Source organism: Nicotiana tabacum, chromosome 12, assembly GCF_000715075.1.
Source record: "Nicotiana tabacum cultivar K326 chromosome 12, ASM71507v2, whole genome shotgun sequence".
Lineage (NCBI taxonomy): Eukaryota > Viridiplantae > Streptophyta > Magnoliopsida > Solanales > Solanaceae > Nicotiana > Nicotiana tabacum.
In genome coordinates, this window is record NC_134091.1 from 36,145,088 (window position 1) to 36,147,644 (window position 2,557).

General features: G+C 31.9%; 1 protein-coding gene across 1 annotated transcript; it reads right to left on the bottom strand.

The window, feature by feature from the left end:
• Positions 1-211: 211 nt before the first annotated feature.
• Positions 212-2,217, bottom strand: LOC107787294 (transcription factor MYB93-like). Its single transcript, XM_016608842.2, has 3 exons — positions 2,025-2,217; positions 1,749-1,878; positions 212-1,212 (listed from the first exon to the last, which is right to left on the bottom strand). The coding sequence occupies exons 1-3, from the start codon at positions 2,155-2,157 to the stop codon at positions 432-434; spliced, it is 1,044 nt and encodes a 347-aa protein (XP_016464328.1). The 5' UTR covers positions 2,158-2,217; the 3' UTR covers positions 212-431.
• Positions 2,218-2,557: the final 340 nt, after the last annotated feature.

Genomic DNA, 2,557 nt, shown 5'->3' on the forward strand with positions numbered 1-2,557 from the left:
ACAAAGGTTATTCGTTTAAACTATTCTTGGATTTTAACAAACCAAAGCATATTGATGGATAGTCATATACTCATATATGCCACCTCGCTGCAACTTCTACCCAATCAAAAAAAAAGGTTGAATGAAGCAAATAAAGAGAAAAATCCATACCTAAACCTTTCTCTAAGCCTAAGACAATCCAAGATTTAGAAAAATATTATACGGGAAAAAATTAAAATATGAAAAAGGAATATTTACTTTATAACAAAGTATACAACAACACGGATCATATAAAAAGAAAGAAAAAAAGAACCGAAAAGTGATATATAACCTCTATTTACAGGTACACCCCCAAACATTGAAATTTGTTATATAAATCCTCACTGTCCATGTATGTCGCTCAACAATCATACTAATACACAAAAACTTCAACTTTGTTCCAAGCCCAACAATCAAGAAATCTCATGCATGAAGTGCTCCTCGAAAAAAAGTTCAGGCCAATTATATGAAGAAGTAATTCCTTCAGCTGCATTGGTGGAAGTGCTGCTGGAATCTCCTTGATTATTATTGCTAATGGAAATTTCAGTCAATGGTGGCAAACGACTTGAAGAAGTTGGAGAAGGAAGATTAATATTATTCAATGGGGAACTTGTTGAATCATTTCCTTGATCAAAATTAAAATTGTGACCATTAATATCACTTGTGTTAATATTATTATTCAAATGTGTTTGGAAATTGAAAGGGACTTGTTGTGTGTCTGGCAAATGCAAAGAAGTATCTTGATTTTGGAGCAGTTGAGAGTCAGAGTTTTCATTGGAGAAAAGTGTTTGATTTTCAAGATGGGATAAGTTTAAAGAAGGGGTAGTACTTTCCTTAATAGAATTTGACAAATTAAATGCCCCAAAATCTCCAAGATTATATTGAGTGTTTGAGCTTGATATTGGGTAATTATTTGAAGCTGATGAAGATTGGAATAGAAATTGTAAGTATTGAAGCTTAGCTAATTGGGCAGCTTCTGTTTGTAATCTTACAGCATGATCTTCTAGTGGATGATGCTGAAGTAAGTTTGCCAAAGCTATTATATTAGGTAAGCTTGCAAATAAATCAGTTCTTGGCCTGTGAGTCATTGGATCATATCCCATTTGAATCAGTTTCTTCTTTAAATGTGTGTTCCAGAAATTCTTGATCTCATTGTCTGTTCTTCCTGGTAGGTGTGTCGCGATCGCAGACCATCTATAATAATAATATCACAAAATCATTAATGAATTTTTACAAATAAGAAAAAGATGGAACATTTAATATAGATCGAACCGTAGCAATTTCAGTAAGGGGTTCAATATATAAAGAAGTAAACATATTAAGAAATCAAAGGGACTCAACATCTACTACATATACATAAAAAAATATTTTTGACCTACTATATATAATATAATTTTTCGGTAAAAAGGAGTTCAGATGAACCTCCTTCCCCAACCCTGGCTCCGCTCACGCATGGTGGTAATTAAAACAACAAAGCTATTCTTGAATCCTGAATAAGTTGGAATCTATTATGTAAATTTTTAGTATTGTTCATGTCGCTTCATGTAAGCTTATCCGGTTAATATTATATGAAATACGGTTAAAAATAAAAATAAAAATAAAAACTAGAAGTTCTCTATATATTCTACTAACATATACATTTATGACATGACTAACGAGCATAAAAAATGACAACAAAAATCCTGCATGAAAAACGAAAGTAAAGGTGATAAAGTACTGAATATTATTACTTGTTTCCTAAGATGGAATGGAGATGAAGAATTGTTTGTTCTTCTTCTTCAGAGAATTTGCCTCTCTTGATATCAGGCCTCAAATAATTAGTCCATCTTAATCTGCAGCTCTTGCCACATCTATTAAGGCCTGTAGAATATGAAAACAACAAATGTTATCATTGAAAAATGATAGTATTTGATATAAGCAAAGAAGAGAAAATATAGAAAAAGAAGATGTGAAATGGAGTGTGAATTTTTTATTTTTTTGTTGTTGTTGTGAGAATAATACTTAACCTGCAAGCTTAGGAAGAGCTCTCCAACTGCCATGGCCATGTTTGTCAATATAATCAATAAGTTTCTGATCTTCTTCAGGAGTCCATGGCCCTTTTTTTAGGCCATTTTCATCACAACAAGGAGACCTTCCCATTTTGTGAGGTAGATTTTTTCTTTTAACTTGTTTGGCTGGTTTCTTCTTGCTGCTGCTACCTAAGCTATGTTTGTAGTATTTATACATGCAATTCTAAGTCTAGCTAGTTTCTTGTCCTTCATACAATTTAACAAGATTTGATTTGACTGTTATTTTATTTTTTAATTTTATTCATTAACTAATGCGGACTATAATAAGTAGACAAGGCACAATCTCTAAATTATTTATTTTTAGCATTAATCTACGTTAGATATTTGCTTGGTCAAAATTCTAGACAAGGTTTAGAGGAAACTGCCGACAATAGATTGTTCTTTGTATTATTTAGTCCGTAGATTATGCTCCATGCATACCTAAATGGTACTGTAGATTTCTTGTTTTTCATTTCTTCACACGACTTTAA

What these genes read in the sequence shown, in the direction of transcription:
- LOC107787294 (XM_016608842.2), bottom strand. Translation starts at nt 2,157, where the DNA reads ATGGGAAGGTCTCCTTGTTGTGATGAAAATGGCCTAAAAAAAGGGCCA. An exon ending in AGCTCTTCCTAAGCTTGCAG is followed by an intron (nt 1,879 to 2,024) that starts GTTAAGTATTAT and finishes CATATTCTACAG; the next exon opens with GCCTTAATAGATGTGGCAAG. An exon ending in CATTCCATCTTAGGAAACAA is followed by an intron (nt 1,213 to 1,748) that starts GTAATAATATTC and finishes TTATTATTATAG; the next exon opens with ATGGTCTGCGATCGCGACAC.